This window comes from Furipterus horrens, unplaced genomic scaffold (assembly GCF_987537825.1).
Source record: "Furipterus horrens unplaced genomic scaffold, mFurHor1.1.pri manual_scaffold_1, whole genome shotgun sequence".
NCBI classification, from domain to species: Eukaryota; Metazoa; Chordata; class Mammalia; order Chiroptera; family Furipteridae; genus Furipterus; species Furipterus horrens.
This window is the reverse complement of record NW_028327171.1, coordinates 83,490,819-83,508,912: the sequence shown is the minus strand read 5'-3', so window position 1 is coordinate 83,508,912 and position 18,094 is coordinate 83,490,819. Positions and strand designations below refer to the sequence as shown.

Below are 18,094 nucleotides of genomic sequence, written 5' to 3'. Positions count from 1 at the left end.
TAAATAAAACAAAGAATCCAGAAACATTGTCTTTGGGCGAGTGACTAAAGGCTAAATCAACATAATGAGGCTCTCTCACATATGGTCTTTTTTATAAGCCTCAGAGTTATTCCTTGTTTCCAGAGTCATCTTGCCAGAGCTCTCAATTAAAGCTGCTTCAAAGTGCCATTTTCATCAGGTTATGCCACACCTCAAGATACAGTGGTTTAAAATTTAAAAGATAAGTGGTTCCTTAATCTCTCAACCTTTCATTCAAGGTACTAAAACAATGGCTGTCCACTTTTTCTGAACTCAATTTCTTAAAATTCCCAATCCTTGCTCCTCTGAACAAGTCTTTCTGCTATTATGTTCCCCTGACAGCCTGGCTAATGCCAGTATTAATGTCTTTTTCCCATCCCATTTTTCCTATTAGAACCTATTTAACCTCCTCTCCACAAATTATCTCAATAACTTTAAGATCTCACTCAAAACTCAGAATTCTCTTTTCCAAAGCAACACTACCATAGTTTGTGACACCATTAAAACCTCAAATTTTTCCAAAATGTTCTTTAAACCACTCTCACTTGTTAATCCAGACTTTTATAAATAAAACAGCATTTTTTCTTCTAAATAATAATGTTATTAAAAATAATTATGGCTAAATATTCTGTTTAGTCATGGTTTTAATCATGTAAGATTTAAATGTGCAATGAAAAGCACTTTCAGATTGTAGAGATTACAGTTTTGTTTAGCTCCATGTCACCCAACAGAATGTATAGTATTTAAAAAACCCCAGTGGTCTGCACTCTTAATTGAAGTTTTGGTAGCAGCATATTTACAGTATTTACTAAGAATGGCAAATTCATTTCATGCTCTGATCCAATTACATAATTTCTAATTGGGTATAAAGTAATGTTTGAAAATACCAAGGGTAAAATACAGAAATATTTTCTTTAATGATTCATTTCAAAATTATTTCACATTTACACAGGATATTAACTGAAAACATGTAGAATCTTGTAAACACTCTTATTTATGAAAACCTCTTTTCTGACTTCCTATTCATGGAATTACACTGGTGCCCATTAGCTGCCAAGTTTAAAATGTACAGTGTATAAACTCTAAATCTTAATATTCATTCATTTTCTTATCCTCATTTTTTTCATTGCTTTTGGAGAAAGAGGAAGGGAAAGAGAAACATTGACTGGTTGCCTCCTGTACACACCAAGATTAGGGATTGTACACCCTAGACAGGAGATCAAACCTGCAACCCAGGCATGTGCCCCAGCCCTGGAAATGGAAACAACCACCTTTTGGTTACAGGATGACGTTCCGACCAACTGAGTGGAGCAGACCAGGGTAAATCTTAATATTCATTTAATTCCATAGCTGGAAACGGAGGTAATACTCAACTATCAGCATGGTCAATTTAAACCAGAAAACTAAGTCTCAATTAGGGAAGAGTTGAACTTTTAATAAAACTAATTTCTCTATTCTCAGCCAGAGTTTCATATAAATTTACCAGTGACTATAAAGCCGTTAGTAATTTTCATAAGGAAACACAAAAATACCCTCACCTTCTAAACATTCCTTCTTATTGTCTAGCTTCTCGTGGGCTTTTGCACGTCTAAAGAGAGCTTTCACATATTTGGGATTAAGTTCAACAGCCTTTGTACAATCTTGTGCCACCTCTTTCCATTTTTGCTGAAATTGAAAGTATTAAAAAAAGTCACACTATAGGAAGCACTGTTCAACAGAAATCAGTTTTCCAACCTTAATAGGCTGAGTGTTAACAGTCCCACAACACACACAAAAAAGTTTCTATAGACACCAAGAATTAATATCCACAACACATTACACAGCTCATATAAATATCTGTAACTTGATTTTTAAAAACAGGGCAAGGACATCTTTCCATCAGCAAATCTACAAACCTACCTGCATCTACGTGCTCATCATCTCCTTCTTCCTTCCTGTTAGAACTGAGGAAGCGCCCCTCTTCATGAGAGGCCAACCCTCCGCTTGTGGAGCCACACTCTCCACACTTCAAGGACTTCACTGTTAGCCCTTCTCCCTCTCCATTACTCTGCTTCTCACTGAATCATCCCCAGGAGCATAAAAACACCTGCTCTAGTGTTTTCCATCTTCTAAAAACCCTCCGATGATTCCATTAATCCCTTCAGCTACTGACCCATTCCTCAGCTCCTCTTTATTGCCAAACCTTGAAAGAGTTGCCATTCTATTTGATTTCCACCAACCTCACTGGCTGCTCCTTCACAATTTCTTTCACTGAATTCTCCCTCTCTACCTGATGTCTACAAGCTGGAATCCTCAAAGCCTCATCTCTCTCCCTAAGTGATCACATCTATTGTCCTGGCATTATATAACATCTAAAGTTAGATGATTCCCAAATTTATCGCTTTGGCCCAAACCATTCTCCTAAAATAGACATTTCTCAAATCAACTGTCTACTCAGCTGTTTCATTCCTTCCCCACTCCACTGTCATTAAAATTCCTGCTTCCTTTCACCCTTCACATCCAGTGCTGTTGGACTTTAGCTTTCCTTCATGTCTCACCTAGGTTACTACAACATCCTTAGTTTCCCTGCCTCCACTCTTGCCACCCTCCAATAGTCTTGACAGAACAACAAAAGCAATAGATGATATTTCCCATTACACTTAGAATCAAACCCAAACTCTTTACTATTGCAAGGCTTTGCTTGATCTGGCCTCTGCTATTTCTCTCAATTTCATTTCTTTATACTCCAGGATCCTTTATACTTCATTAGTCACACCAAACTCCTTCCTGCTTCAGAGCAATTACACATACCATTTCTTCTATTTTTAACACTCTCTTCCCCACTATTTTATGTACCAACCTCACCCCCAGTCATTCCTCTATTGTAGAATCATGTGTCTTTCAAAGCATTTATCAAAATGTCATTTAGTAGTTCACTGTTTAGCTATCCTCAAGTTCTATGCATAATTGTTTGCTTCTATAGACCCAGATCTTCCTACAGTAACCTTCCACATATGACGTAGTCAATAAAATATAGTTGAACAAATAAATACAGAGAATACAAATGTCCAATAAACATAGAAAAGGATGGTCAATTCAGCAACACCTCAAAAACTGCAGATAAAAACAATTGAGACAGTATTTTTCTCCTACCAGAGTGGAAAATATTAAGACTGATAATCACGGTCAGCAAGAATACTGAATATCAAGCATGCTCATTGCTCACATGTTATTGTTGAAAGTTGGTATCAATGCTATCTTTTTATATTTCAATCTCTAGAATTTTATCCTCCCAAAAGTATGCAAAAAATACTTACAAAAATATTTACTGCAACACTGACTACAACAGGGACAAGAGGAAGCAATCCAAATGTTCGATAACAGGGAGATGTTTTCCACTATACAACCATACAACAGCTACCACATAGTCTTTAAAAAGAATGAAACAGATCTACGTGTGCTATGAAAGCTGTATAAGATAGGCAACTGAAAAAATATGCTGCAAACAATATGTATAATAGGAACTCATCTTTGGTCTTTCCCCACCCCCTACCTTTGCTACAATTACATATATGGAGACAAAAAGTTTAAGAAATAGCCTCAAACTATTAAGGAGAACAGGGTCTCCAGAAACTTTAGCTTTCTGTATTAGCTAATTTTATAAAATCTGATATATATAAACAACTCTGGATTACATTTGTAACAAGCAAAATTATAGTTCTCAAAAATGTTATGTAATTGAAGGACATAAAAATAAAACAAAAATCTTATAATTTCAAGATTTTAAAAAATATATTAATTTATTTGAATGGCATTACCTAAAACATCATACGAATAAAGAGATACAAAAAGAACAGAAAACAACTTAGGATACCTACCAACTGTTCAAAGGCAGCAGCTCTGTTTTGATAAAACGTGGAAAGGTCAACATTCTTCTCTGTAGGGCATAAACTGATAGCCTCTGTATAACACTGAATAGCTTGTTCATATTTTCCTGCTTTAAAATATTTGTTGCCTTTGTTCTTGGCTGCTTGGGCTCTATCAAGCGAGTTCTGAAATGAGGAAATAATTATTAACTACTTATGAATACTCAGGAATAGATAAGAGATCACAACTATTAAATGACAAACTGACAGAAGAGAAATAGAAGGGCAGAATGGTTCTTTACAGTGCAAGTTGCTTCGTATAAATATCTTCATGGGATAGTCGCAGTAATAAGATTGCTAAATCAAAAGGTTTATATATTTTTAATTTGAGACACACTCAGACTCTTCCCCCCAAAAGGCTTTAGTGCTTTAATGTACCACTTTCTTGCCAGCCGCAGGTGTGATCGCTACCTTTTACTATTCCAGTCTAGTAGGTACAAAACAGTGATTCCCAATTAGGGGTTATTTTACCTTCTAGAGCACATTTGACAAATGTCTGAAGACATTTTGACTGTCACAACTGAGGCAGGATTGCGGAGCTACTGGTATCTAACATTCTGCAATGCACAGGACTGCCCCTCCCAACAAAGAATTATCAGAATCAAATGTCAACAGTGCCAAGACTGAAAAATTAGGGTGTAAGATAATATTCCAATATTATTTTAATTAGCATTCTCCTCACTATTAATGAATTTGGAATTTTTTTCCTGCTTATTGGCCATTTGGTTTTCTTATTCTGAAAACCACTTATTCATGCATGTTGCTAGTTTTCTATTAGACTGTCAACAGTGAAGAACAGACACTAGAAACACTTTGCCGTCTTCATTACAATTATCCCAAATTTATTGTTTGCTCATCAATAAATTTTTTGCATCATCTTTATCTCAGAGTCTGATTCCTGGAACACTCAACTTACACTTTTTTTTTTAATACGTTTTATTGATTATGCTGTTACAGTTGTCCCAATGTCTTTTCCCTCTGCTTCCCTCCACCCAGTGAACCCCCTCCTTCCAGTTGTCCCCCTCTTTTAGTCCATGTCCATTGGTTGTGCATATAGTTCTTCTCAACCTCTTCCTGTCTACTCCACTCCCTCCTACTGTGCTTCTTAATTCCTGTACCATCTCCCTCCCTTACCCCCTTTCCCCTCCCTGCTGACCTCCCCCCAGTATGTTCCCCATGCCTATAGTTCTTTTTCCACTCTCATTGCCTACTTAGTTTGCCTTTGTTTCAATTCCCTAGCTTCTGTTGTTGATTGTTGTGATGCAGTTTTCATTTTAATGTTCATAGTTTTGATCCTCCTTTTTCTAAACCAGTCCCTTTAACATCTCGTGTAACAGTGGTTTGAATCTAATGAACTCCTTCAGTTTTACTTTGTCCTGGAAGCACTTTCTCTGCCCTTCTATTCTGAATGACAGTTTTGCTGGATAGAGTATTTGTAGCTGTAGGTTTTTGATTTTCATTACTTTGAATATTTCTTGCCAGTCCCTTCTTGCTTGCAGGGTTTCCTTTGAGAAATCAGCTCATAGTCTAATTGGGACCCCTTTGTACATGATTCTTCTCTCTTGCTGCTTTTAAGATTTTCTTTAATTTTTGACATTTTGATTATAATGTGTCTTGGAGTGGTTCTCCCTGGGTCCAGTTTTTCTGGAACTCTCTGTGCTTCCTGGACCTGTAAGTCTATTTCCTTCCCTAAGTTAGAGAAGTTCTGCTTCATTATTTTTTTACATAATTTTTCAATTTCTAGTTCTTCTTCTTCACCCTCTGGCAACCCTGTGATTCAGATGTTGGCCCACTTATAGCTGTTCCAGAGGTTTCTGAGCCTCTCCTCAGATTCCTTACTTTTTGTTTCCTCTTTCTGCACTGGTTGACTCTTTGTTCCTTCCCCATGTTCCGATTTGTTTATTTGAACTCCAGTTTTCCTTTCCCCACCACTTATGCGTTTTCGTTCGTTTCAGTATGTCTAGCTTTCATTCCTTCCCCATCTTGTTCCAAATCTTTTGTTAATTCTGTAAGCCACCTTATATGACTATAGCTCTGAACTGAGCCTCAGAAAGATTTCCTATTTGTTCATCGGGCAGGTCCCACAGCTGCTGCCTGGTGAGCTGCCATCACTGGGATTTCAATCATGGTCTGCTTCATCCTGACAGTTTTGTGTTTAGCTTTGCTTCCTGGGTGGGCTATAGGGGTTGTGGCGCCCCATGCACTCATCATTACCCGGTGACAGGCTGCAATCGGCAACCTTTTTCGCCGCACTGTGGCACTTTGTGTGGGGGTGGGGGTCCCAGATGGATTCCTGCCTTACTCTCCGCTGAGAGACCAGGATCCTCTTCCTCCATCCCCATACCCTCTGGGCCTCATCGTTGGAGGCAATGGGGGATCTGCCTTCCCCAGTGTTGTAATCGAGAGCTGATGGGTCTCGCCTGCAGCCGGGATTGCTCCCCTGGCGTTTATCACAGTCCCGCCGCTATCCCCGCAGCTACCACAGACAGCACCACCTGACCTTTCTGCTCCAATTTTCGCCCCTCCTAACAGTCTGGACGAGCACTGCTGGTTTATAACTTCATACGTTGGGCTTCCATGTAGTTTTATTTTCTGGAATTTCTGGTTATCTTTGGTTTTGAGGTAGTCGTATTCCTACTTAGTTGTGGAGGGAGACCGAGCATGTCAGTCTAAGCCTCCATCGTGGCCGGAAGTCGTAAACTACACATTTCTTATGTATGTACAATACAAAAAAAGTTGGTAGTTAATACCCATTAAGGACAGCTGTGAACATGTCAATCGACACGTGAGAAATATCTTTGTAGACAAATCAAGTTGTCCATGGCCCTCCTGCTGGGTCCAAGAGCTTTATGGTGCATCTCTACCCAAAACTCTGTTGTCAACACCAGCCTACTTTAAGAAATGTGATTATGAAACTCCTGTATCTCCAACAGGTAAGCACTGCTCCCTCAAATAACTTACAGGCTGTGAAAGTGAAGCTGTTCAGGGCCCAGGGCATCCCAGTCACAGCTGTCTTTTTTCCCTTACTCTCACTTCACTTTTCTTGGCTGCTTTTTTCTCCATTTACCTTTTGTTCTCTTCTCCTTTAGGCTGACTACAGCTATATTTAATTTTTTAAAAGTACAATGTGCAAAGAATTTGTAGGAAACTATCTACAATCAGAATATTAAGGAACTAGCTGGTGTGAACAAGGAATGTTGAAAACAAATATTTTAAAACTAGGATGCAGGAGGATGAACTAAACCAAATAAAGCACAAATAAATTAATAGATGAATATATAATCTTCCATTTGCCAATAGCTTTAATCATTTTCCATAAACTTGGACATTAAAATCCTCAGCACAAGACATACATGATAGAAGACATCTGGGAATCTCTTCTATAGCTATGGACCAGGGGAGGAAGGGCGACTATTAAGGCGATGGCTGGAAAGTGCATTTGAAGCAACCTCAACATTCCTTCCAGTCCACTAAAAAAAACAGAAGTCAGACTGGAGTAGGACTGTGTCAGCCAGACCTTGCCTGTCTTCCAAGAGACTGCACTGTCAAGAATTGCTAACATAAAGGAAAATTAATACCATAAAAGAGAGGTACCAAATTTGAATAGAAAATTAGTGTTTATGAAAGAATAAACTACACAAACAGAAAATTTAACATCAGAGGAATATGAGGTTATCAGTCATTTTAAAAAAGGGCTGCTGTTAAAGAGCACCAATTAGACACTGAAACCTAAAAAGGATTACGAACTCAGTGGATGGACTGTATATTAGAATGGGCATAACCGAGGAGCCAAGAAAGTCTGCCATAATGCAATAAAACAGAGGATGGGAAAGTGTGTTTGAAGGAAAAGTTAAAAGACAAGGAGTATAAATCCAGAAGTTCCAACATTTTATCTATCTGAAGTTTAGAAGGAAAGGTACAGAAAGGAGTATCTAAGGAAACATTAGAACCCAACTGGTGTCAGACAGTCTCCAACACTGGGTACTAAAAAAAAATAATGAAGTAAAAATTTCAAAGTTCTGAACATTATCGTCAACTTAAAATCACATAGTTAACCAAACTAACATTTATGGTTGAACACAAGAACAGAAACAGAAGTCTACAACTTCCTTAGCATTAAAAATAAACCTGTGGTGGGGCAGATGATCAATACAACAAAAAGCAGGAGGGGGTAGAGTAAAGGAAGAAACAAAACGGAGGGTACTTACGGCAGGAACATTGAATATGTCAATAATGACAATACATATAAATAGGTTACATCTCCACTATTAAAAATTTTTCAATTACTTAAAATAAAAAAACTACATGCTGCCTATAGGGCATGACCTAAATCAAAATGACAAGTCAAAAAATAATGTAAAGATACAGAAGGCAACTAATAAGAAAAAAGAAGGCAGTAGCAAATAAAATACCATTCAGAAGCCTTTGAGCACAGAACAGAAGTTTTATCAATAAAAGGTACAATCTTCCAAGAGCACACCAATCAGGAACCCTATATGCTTAATAAAACTACGAAATAATGAAACTCAACTGTTTTTGTTATCAAAAAGAAAAGAAAAATGTTTCAACTTCTTGCAAAAAGTATACAATGTTTCTAAGTCACTGAGAACATGGCTAATACACATACTAAATCACTCAAGTCCGTTTATATAAAAAATAATGTGGCATATTAAATGCATGTGAGAGGTATGTTTAACTACAAACATACTAAAGATTTATTTAGTATTTTTACTAAAGATTTGCAGATTAAATAGAACATTCTCTGGACAGAAACTTTGTTTCATTAGCACAAACAAATAATGAAGTTTTTTCAGTCTACTAGAAGTTAGACTACATGACATCACGCTGAACACAGGGAGAGACTGTCATAGCAAGAGCTGACAAATAAAAGAACAGAGAGGAATCTGGACAGCACACGAGACTTCACTTAGAAATATGGATACTTCTTATTTTTATTGAGCAAAGTCTCAGTCAACCTAAAACCAAGCAATGGAATCTTTCAATTAGCTATTTACCTCCATTTAGTCAAGCTTCATAACAGCTTCCTTTTTAAAATTTTTACAAATTCTTTAACTCTTAAAGCCAAAATCAGAACCTGTTAATCTCCTTTCCCTATCTTACAGGAGTGTAAAAGCATCAAATTACATAGGCAAAACACCAACTTGCAAATTTTCTTCCATTGCTCCTCCACCACCCATACAGAAGGCAACCAAACCACTTCCGCATAGATCTGAATCTTGGTTAACAACCCTATCACCTTCAGCTGACCACACCCCTCCCCCCATTACTTTCTGCACAACTGCTTTCCTTCATTAATAAAGTGGCAGAGAAAGAATGACATTTCAACAGGGACAGTGCAGTACAGAAAAGCTCATTATTTTGACCCACTGATGGAATTTAGGACAAAAAGCTGGTTAGTACAATGCCAGATTATCAGTCATCACCAGCTATATCAAAAACTAGACCCTATTTCACAAGCTTTGAGAGCAATATAAGGCAGAAATTAAAATAAATGCACTGGAGAAACAATGTTTAAAGCTACTAAGGAGATTTTTAAAACTGTAACTAATTTGTTAACTAGAAATCACTTTTGGTTTCAGTAGGTTCTAAACATTCCATAACATTTTACACTAAATTTCTGGGAAAATGCATCTTTCCCCGGCATTTCTTACAAGAAATTAGTTTCTAATTGATCTGAAAAATCATTTTAACAAGTAAGCTGAATTGTCATTTCCTGCTCAAAAGCCTCTAGTAACCTCCCACTACCATTGCTTACTCGCAAGAACTTCAAACTCACATTACTTCACTCCTCCCGCTCCTGCCTCCTGCATATAACTTTGGTGGGTTCAAAATTACTAATCTCCTTCCAAAAGAAAAAAAACAAAAAAACAATTGGAAGGCTTAGGTACTATGTCTTCAGTTTCCATAAGCAACAGATGGTCATAAATTTAAACTTAGTGAATGCTGCTAAGAATACAGGTGAATTATGAAAGATATCCATTTCTGCCTAGAATGTCAATCAAAGTATTAAACTACTAGAAAACTTAACTTTCTCCATTCAAGATTTGAGTAAGTTTCATCTCTTGATAATGAATGTCCACCAGAGTCAACTACATGAGCCTCAACAGATATCTGGAGTCAAATTTCATAGGGAATTCTGAAGTTAGAAGCATGAAGCACAAATCATTATTATTATATAGGTTTCCAGTATACAATTAACACATCTTCATTGTGTGTTCTCCACAAGGGTCAAGTCTCCTTCCATCACCATTTATCCCCTCTTTACCTTCTTCTATCTCCCCCAACTCCCCTTTTCCTCTGGTAATCACCATACTGTTGCCTGTGTCTGAGGTTTTTTTTTTTGAAAACTTAAGATGGAAGGTTCAGTGCTCTTATCTCCACTTCACATATAAAAAGACTGAAACCTAGAGACAAGAGATATTTGCCCACCACAGGATTCAAACTCAAGCAGTCTGACTCAGACTGCCTAAACTTAATTTCTGTACTGCACGGACTGTCATGCATGTTTTTGAGTATGAAGCTTTATTATTTGACTTACACCCAGATTCACACTCCGTAACTGAAACAAAAGGACACAGATTTAGGTATTACATCTTGTTCCCCACCACTGACTCCAAGATGAAAGGTCATTAACCAAAAGGCCAGAATCATCAGCACAATTAGATCTTTTTCTTTTTCTTTCGTTCTGCCAAGGAAGTATACAGTAGTCCCTTTCTATATCGCGGTTCACTTATCGCAGCCTCACTGTATCGCGGGATTTTTAAAAATATTATATTTAATTATTTATCGCAGATTTTTCGCTATATTGCGGGATTTTGCGGCACTGTATACGTATGTTGTTGAAGTTACGTAGGTTTAAGAGTATAGAATGAATGTAAGTTCCTACTTCACAGGGTGGGGCGTCTAGAATGTAATACTTGCGATAAGTGAGGGAATACTGTAATTGAATTCACTTTAGTTAAAAGCACATTTGATGTGACTCCACTGTACAACAACCAACAGGACAGTTTTCATTCCGAAGGGACACAAGAGGCCACTGTAGAAAACAAACAAGTATAAACTGGCAGCCTCTCAAAAGAATTATTACTGATCAAAGCACAGTTTACATAAAGAAAATATAACTAAGTGATTAGTAAATTGTATAACTAATAACCAAAAAATTATTAGTCCAGAGAGTAGGCGTAGCAACTGCATATATACAAAAATACACCCAAAACTATTTTGGTAAAACACAAGACTTAAGAACAAGTAACTCAGGACTTCCGGCCAAGATGGACGCTTAGACTGACACGCTCTGTCTCCCTCCACAACTAAGGCCTACAACTACCGCAAGAAAAGAAACAACCAGAGGTTCCAGAAAATAAAACTACAGGAAAGTCCAACATATGAAGTTATATAACCCAGTGGTGCTCAATCCAGACAGATAGGAGGGGCAAAACAGGGGCGGAGAGATCAAGCTGTGCAGCCAGCAGCACCTGCAGCCGGGTAGGCAGCAAAACTACCAGGGGAGCACTCCCTGCAGCAGTCAAGACCTGTCAGCTCGCAATTCCAACGCTGGGGAAGGCAGACCCTATTGCCTTAGACTGTGAGGCCCAGAGGGCGGGAGGACGGAGGAAAAGGCTAGTGGTTTTTCAGCGGAGAGTAATGGCAGGAACCCATCTTGGATTGCCACCTCCACACAAAGCACCGCAGTGTGGTGAGAAGGGTCGCCCAGTAGTGACGAATGCACGGGGCTCCGCCCCCTATAGCATAGGAGGTGTGACAGCCCCACCCAGGAAGCAAAGGTAAACACAAAAGTGACAGGATGAAGCAGACCATGATTGAAATCCTGGTGACGCAGCTCACCAGGCAGCAAATACGGGACTTAAGCGATGAACAAATAGAAAAGATTTCTGAGGCTCAGTTCAGAGCTATAGTCATAAGGCAGCTTACAGAATTAACAAAAGATTTGGAACAAGATGGGGAAGGAATGAAGGCTAGTCATACTGAAACGAACAAAAACACATATGAGACAAGTGGTGAGGAAAGGAAAACCAGGGATCAAATCAACAAACCGGAACATAGGGAAGGAACAAAGAGTCAACCAGTGCGGAAAGAGGAAATAAAAAGTAAGGAATCTGAGGAGAGGCTCAGAAACCTCTGGGACAGCTATAAGTGGGCAACATCTGAATCACAGGGTTGCCAGAGGGTGAAGAAGAAGAACTAGAAATTGAAAAATTATGTAAAAAAATAATGAAGCAGAACTTCCATAACTTAGGGAAGGAAATAGACTTACAGGTCCAGGAAGCACAGAGAGTTCAAAAAAGCTGGACCCAGGGAGAACCACTCCAAGACACATTATAATCAAAATGTCAAAAATTAAAGAAAAAGAGAGAATCTTAAAAGCAGCAAAAGAGAAGAATTATGTACAAAGGGGTCCCAACAAGACTATCAGCTGATTTCTCAAAGGAGACTCTGCAGTCAAGATGGGACTGGCAAGAAATATTCAAAGTAATGAAAATCAAAAACCTACAGTCACGAATATTCTATCCAGCGAAGCTGTCATTCAGAATAGAAGGGCAGAGAAAGTGCTTCCAGGACAAAGTAAAACTGAAGGAGTTCATTAGATCCAAACCACTGTTATACGAGATGTTAAAGGAACTTTTTTAGAAGGAGGAGGATCAAAACTATGAACATTAAAATGAAAACTGTGTCACAACAAACAACAACAGAAGCTAGAGAATAGAAACAAAGGCAAACTAAGTAGGCAACGAGAGTGGGAAAAGAATTATAGGCATGGGGAACATACTGGAGGGAGGTCAGCGGGGGGGCGAAGGGGGAAAAGGGAAGGCGATGATGTAGGAATTAAGAAGCACAGTAGGACGGAATGGAGTAGACAGGAAGAAGTTAAGAAGAACTATATGCACAACCAATGGACATGGACTAAAAGAGGGGGACAACTGGAGGAAGGGGGGTCACTGGGTGGAGGGGAGCAAAGGGAAAAGAAATTGGGACAACTGTAACAGCATAATCAATAAAGCATATTTAAAAAAACAAATAACTCAGGTAATAAATCTAAATGGTAACAATGAGAAACAGTAAATAAATGTGTATATTCTCTCTTCAATAAACACTGTGCTGAACTTGTCAAATAAGAAGCAAACATAGGAGCCAGTCCCCATCTCTCCCAGAGGCAAATCTATTCTGGAAAACAAGTAACATGTAAAGTCAAAACAACAGATATTGAAGTATAATCCAGGTAAATTTAGTGAAATTCAAAGTAAGAAAGCAATCACGGTTTGACAGTCAGTGAAAAGTTAGTTACTTATTAAGAATCTGCTCTGGAAGAACATGATTAACAAAGGACAGTCAGGAAAATACTCTAAGAAGGAAAAACAATCCTCCAAGGATTATTTAGCACACACAGAAGAAATTCAGAAGACCAAAAAAGGACCTCTAAAACAAGCTCTGAAATAATAACATAACGACATTACAGAAAGCTTTCACTGATACACATCTGGCAGTAAGCAATCACTGTAAATCATCTTAGCAAGTATTTATAAATTATCCTTACAATCACATGTAGTCACTGTGAAAGAAAATGAGCTAGAATTGAGTACATTGGTCCATGTATGAGAAAAATGAGCAACCAGTTAATAAACGAGGTGGCTTAATAATGCTTCTCTTAAATGATTTCCCTTTTTATTAAATTCCAAAAGTACATTTATTAAATTTAAATTCCAACTTTAGAAAGCATTCAACTCTGTAACATTTACTGAAAGAGAAACAATCTTTCAATGCATTACTGACCAGTTGTTACTTTTATGAGTCAGACCTATGATAAAAACACCTAATTTCCCATATCATATCCTGAAATTTAAAATATCTACAACCAACCCCACCTATTAAATCATAATACAGTGTGTTCTTTAGCTAAAAAGAACCTACTTATAAGAATGCATTATGACTGTAGTTCATACAAAATCAAGCAACTTATAAAAAGAATGCTTAAATGAGGTTTAAGACTGTTATACTAATTTCCAGGATCAATTGGTAAAATAAAAAGATAGGAAATTTGGGAAAAAATTCAACTTATAGAAAATATATATACAGGATGGGACAAAAGATTTACAGTTGTGAGTTTGCAAAACAGTTTATTCTTGTATTATTAATTACTGTATTATTTTTATACTAATAATTGTAAACCTACTTTTGTTCCATTCTGTATTTTCAGAGGGTAAAGAATGAAGGTTCATTCACTCAACACCTCTATTGTATTAGCATTGTATTAGGATGAGAATACAACAGTGAAAAAGAGCCATCCCAGTCTTCAGATTCAAGAGTAAGCAGGAAAGATATGAATAAGCAAGCCTAGTATAATGTGATAAGCACTACGGAAGGAAAAATTTCAGTGTCATGTAATAACATAGTGCTGTACTTAGGCAGAAAAAAAAAGGGGTTTCAGAATGACCTACATGTTGTGGCTTGAAAGCAGTGTTCACAGAACATCCAAGGTGAGAAACAAGAGGAAGTGAAAAGAAACGAAGTCGAAGAGGTAAGCAGGATCCAGATCATGAGTTTCAAATGTATCTTGTGGGCAATGAACAGAACACCACTTAATTGTTTCAAGCACAGCACTGCCAGGATTTACTGTGGCAGTGACAGAATGGATTGTGGGAAGGCAATAATGAGCAGCAGATACTCAGTTGAGAAATAATAGCAGTAGAAATGGAGTGGTAGTCAGGTATCTAAGGCCCAGTTTTTTGTACACTGGATGTGAAGAGAACATGAAAAGTCAGAAAGGATGATGCCCAACTTTCTGGCTTGGGAAATTAGTTGATATCCATTAATTAATTGATTAGGGGTATTCTCAGAAAAACAGGAGCCTGGATGTGAAATATTTGTGAAGTAATGATGATTCCCTTTAAATGTAAGCCTCTTGAGAGGTCTGGGCTACAGATAAGAAATTAGGTAGCCATCACTATATAAGCACTAGAGGGCAGGCAAGCATGCAGTGAAGATATGAGCATAAGAATGCCTATGGTAGAACCACGAAGGTCACCAAAAGGAGGGGGCAGAGAAAGAGACAGGAAAGGAGACTGAGTAGAATCAGCAGAGGGGGCATCAGGAAGTTTAAAAAAGGAAGGCAGGCAGGCAGGTAGACAGAAAGGCAGGCAGACAGGCAAGCAGGCAATCAGGAGAATGTAGTGTTTCAGAAGCCACAGGAAAAGTTATGAAATTAAGAAAAGATAATGTGAAATATTGCCAAGAATCATTTAAGACTGAAAGGTGTTAACTGAACTTATTTATATAGGCATGTCATTGGTGACCCTGATTTAAAAAAAAAATAACTAGAAACAGATCACTTCGGGGGAATTATTTAGATGACTGATAACTGCAGTTACTCTGTCTTTGATCCCATTATGAAAATGTTTAGACATATTTCTCCCTTCCAGTCTAGAGGGCTGACTTAGATTAGTGGTTCCTAACCATTTCATGTGGGATAATCCACTCCTGTGTAACATTAAAAAAATTTAATACTAGAATAACTGTATTTTTATAAGATTAAAAAAACAATTGGATTAAAAAATTACTATAAAGTCAATAATGCTTTTTAAATAAATGCACTTTTTTTTTTTAAATCACAGGTTGTTTAAAAAAGAAGTATTAAACATTTGTGTATTCAGGCCACCAGGCTTGGTGTATATGTGGGTGTGGTGGTCTCTTGTAATAACTCAGATCCAGAGATTGAGAAGCCCTACGGATAAGATGATCTTCAAAGAACTTTCTGACTCTGAGAATCTGTAATTCTTCAAGTTTTAGTTTTAAATTACTGAATGAATGGCACATCATGGTAGGTTTGATAATGGCCCAATATGGATGAGTTAATATTTTAAGTACAGCAGTCCCTCCTTATCCGTGATTTCCCTTTCCAAGGTTTCAGTTATCTGCATCAGAAAATTTTCCCAGCCATGGACATCGTCTGCTCCTGACATCCAACCATTAACATGGTCACCCAGAGCAAATAATCCTCCTGAAGGTCAGTAGCAGCCTAACACTACGTCACAGTGCCTGTGTCACTCACTTCACATGGTACCAGGAACGGTGAGTACAGTACAGTAAGATATTTGAGAGAGAGCTACTCACCACATTCACATAAATTTTATTACGGTATGTTGTTATAATTGTTCTATTTTATTAGTAGTTATTATCTTTTACTGTGCCTAATATATACATTAAACTTTAGTGTAGGTATGTATGTAAAAGAAAAGGCATAATATGAATCGTTCCTGACTTAACAATGATTTGACTTAAAATTTTTCAACTTTACAGAAGTGTGAAAACAATACACATTCCATAGAAACTACACCAAAGTTTTAATTTTGATCTTTTCCTGGGCTAGTGGTATGTGGTATGTCATTCTCTTGTGATACTGAGTAGCAGCAGTGAAATGCAGTCCCAGTCACCCACACAATCACAAGAGTAAACTAATACTCAATAGCATACCATTAAAAGCACTTTTGATAAACAATATTTTCACCTTATGATGGGTATATCAAGATGTAAACCCATCAAGTTGAGGAACATCAGTAAACACAGGATTACAACATGCTATCTGCAGTTTCAGGCATCCACTGGAAGTCTTGGAACATATCCTTTGTGGATGAGGGCAGACTACTGGACCACAATTCGGATGCTGTCAACTGTGACTAGATGCCTTTAGTGAAATCCTAAAATTTCCATTAATTAAACAAAATATAAATTTCTGCTTTTTCATTACAAGTGTTTGCTATCCCAGAAAAAAGACAACTGGATCTAGGCTATACTGCACGTGAAAATCTGAAACTCAATACAGAAAACCAGTAATTTTATTAATTTTACATAAAGGCAAACATAAGTCTAAAAACAAAAACCACTGGTTTTCCATATTATTCACTGATATTGAACCCTGAACTGACAATACTTGTCCATTCTTTCATTCTCTTAAAAATTATTGCTATTGATCAAGCAGATAAAAGGCATCAGAATTCTGCGAATTTTTCCATTAGTTGAAACAAATGTTTAAGTATTGGGTTTCCAAATAGTTTTTTTGTTTTGTTTTTTTTTACAGTGGCTCTAGTAGTACTTAGTTGTCTTTAACTTCATTTGAAACAATTTTGTTAGATTGTACTGTGACAACTGTCATATCAGTGTGCATTAAAAAATACTTATCAAATTGGTGAATTTCTGTGCAGCCATTTTAATACTGAAGATGGAAGAAGATATGCAACATTTCCGGCATGTTATGCTTTATTATTTCAACAAAGGTAAAAACACTGAAACGCAGAGAAGAAAAAAAAAAAAGATTTGTGCAGTGTATGGAGACTGATCGAATGTGTCAAAAGCGGTCTTGAAGTTCCTTGGTACTACTAACATTTTGGCCAAATAATTCTTTGCCATAGGGCTGTCTCATGCATTGGGAGATATACAGCACCCCTGGCCTCTACCCACTAGAAGCCAATAGTGGGAGAAAGTCAACATACTCAAAATATCCACATCAATAAGGTTACTGGTGAAAATGAAACCTGTATCTTTTATTTTACAGAAAAAAAACCATATGGACTTTTTGGCCAACCCAATACAAAACCCACTGAGGCTACCAATTTAAAGGTGCTACTCAATTATAGAGCAACTTATCCAACTACATATAATAAACAAATTACAATTAGGGCCAGTTATATTTAGATAGTCTAATAATAACTCTAAGAACTACACTATAAAAGAGAGAAGTCCTTCAGTATTTATTGGTCATGAATAGTAAAAATACAAAATCTTATTGTTGATTTATCAAAGAATCAGCTAGTAACTCAAAGCAAGATTATAGGTACAAGCTCACAAATTCCACAAGGTATACAACAGTTGTGCCAGTTTTATTTTGGATCAAAAATAATTATTTTAAAGCATTTCGAGTTACACAATAAGTTAATTATAAGGTCTAATTTCTAATGGCAGTCAGGTGAACAAAACTGATAAAACTACAAAATATCATGAAATCTAAAAATCACCACAGTGTTGACCCACACAATGCTGAAAAATTGAAAATGAGTTTGCTAGATTCTATCAAATACTAAATGCGTCAGGTGGGTAGTATTTGAAACTGCAATGAAATGTCAAAACCTAGTTTCATGTAT

The 18,094-nt window shown here is 37.2% G+C and overlaps 1 protein-coding gene across 1 annotated transcript in view; it reads right to left on the bottom strand.

Moving 5' to 3' along the window:
• The window catches only part of TOMM70 (translocase of outer mitochondrial membrane 70), a 39,428-nt gene that overhangs the window by 19,212 nt on the left and 2,122 nt on the right, over nt 1-18,094 (bottom strand). The window contains exons 2-3 of the mRNA XM_090276089.1: nt 3,876-4,049; nt 1,557-1,683 (exon numbers count right to left, since the gene is read on the bottom strand). Of these exons, the coding sequence (XP_090132215.1) occupies nt 1,557-1,683; nt 3,876-4,049 (301 nt within the window). The remainder of the gene's footprint in view (nt 1-1,556; nt 1,684-3,875; nt 4,050-18,094) is intronic.